Source organism: Mus caroli, chromosome 8 (assembly GCF_900094665.2).
Source record: "Mus caroli chromosome 8, CAROLI_EIJ_v1.1, whole genome shotgun sequence".
Classification (NCBI taxonomy): Eukaryota; Metazoa; Chordata; class Mammalia; order Rodentia; family Muridae; genus Mus; species Mus caroli.
This window is the reverse complement of record NC_034577.1, coordinates 76,472,881-76,474,025: the sequence shown is the minus strand read 5'-3', so window position 1 is coordinate 76,474,025 and position 1,145 is coordinate 76,472,881. Positions and strand designations below refer to the sequence as shown.

Below are 1,145 nucleotides of genomic sequence, written 5' to 3'. Positions count from 1 at the left end.
AAAAAAAAAAAAAGTTGTCTGCAGGCCAAGCAGTGGCAATGGTCTTTAATCCTGCACTCAGGAGGCACGGGCAGACAGATAAATTTCTGTTAGAGGCTAGCCTGCTCTACAGAGCGAGTTTCAGGACAGCCAGGGCTACGCAGAGAAACCCTACCTTAAAAAACAAAGTGTCTATGGCAAACAACCATGATTTCAGGAATAGCCTCCATCCCTGGAAGGCTTTCTTCCTCTTATAAACACTATAAACTACTCCGGATAACGCTAGATGTCGCACCATCTGGAAACCGAGAATATTTGCATTCCCTTATTCAGAAGCGGCTGCGAAAAGATGACCGGGTCTCACCAGAACAACTTAAACGCAGAAGCCCCTGCTTATGCCCTCGGCTACCTGGTCAATCAGGAAAGGTGACTCCCTTAAGGCGGGGAGTGGGCGTGGCCATGCTATGCACATGCGCGGGACATTGTATAAATCTGTTCACACTAAGTGACAGACAAGTGTGATTTCCTTGAGACAAGGAAAAGCATTGATCCGTGAAGGCCTGCTATGGTGAGTGCGGCTGCCCACCCCCACCCCCACCCACCCAAAGGGATAGGGGAGGGAAGGAGAAAGGGGGAGGGCTGCTGATTCTATCGGGCCGAGCAGTGGCCAGCCCCGCAGGAGCGCAGGAGCGGTGTTTCGGGCGCGGGACTCCGAGTCCTGCAGGTCTGTGACCGGATTTGGGCACTGGAAGAGCTACGCTTGTGCGACCGGGGCCTCCGCTCGCCCCAGGGTCACTGGTACCACTCGGTCTTATGAAGGTGTTGGACACAGCCACCGACTTGAGGCCTTGCCCTCTAGTCTAGTCTTTCTAGGGCTAGAAGTAAATCTCTAAATTTCCACAGCCTTCGCTAATTTCTAAACCTCAGCTTCTTCCCACTCGGGTTTAGAGCAGAACTTAGTGATCTCTGAGTGGCCTCAGTGGTGCATTCACAAGCGTAGTGTTTAGATACTGTAACCCTCGTTGGGGCTGAAGAGATAGCTCAACGGTTAAGAGTACTTGAGGCAGCCGGGCATGGTGGCGCACGCCTTTAATCCCAGCACTCGGGAGGCAGAGGCAGGCGGATTTCTGAGTTCGAGGCCAGCCTGGTCTACAAAGTGAACTCCA

General features: G+C 52.8%; 1 protein-coding gene across 1 annotated transcript in view; it reads left to right on the top strand.

Moving 5' to 3' along the window:
• The first annotated feature begins 459 nt into the window (after positions 1-459).
• Positions 460-1,145, top strand: part of LOC115031757 (zinc finger protein 791-like) — a 10,198-nt gene continuing 9,512 nt past the window's right edge. The window contains exon 1 of the mRNA XM_029480817.1: positions 460-547. Within this exon, the coding sequence (XP_029336677.1) occupies positions 545-547 (3 nt within the window). The 5' untranslated portion in view covers positions 460-544. The remainder of the gene's footprint in view (positions 548-1,145) is intronic.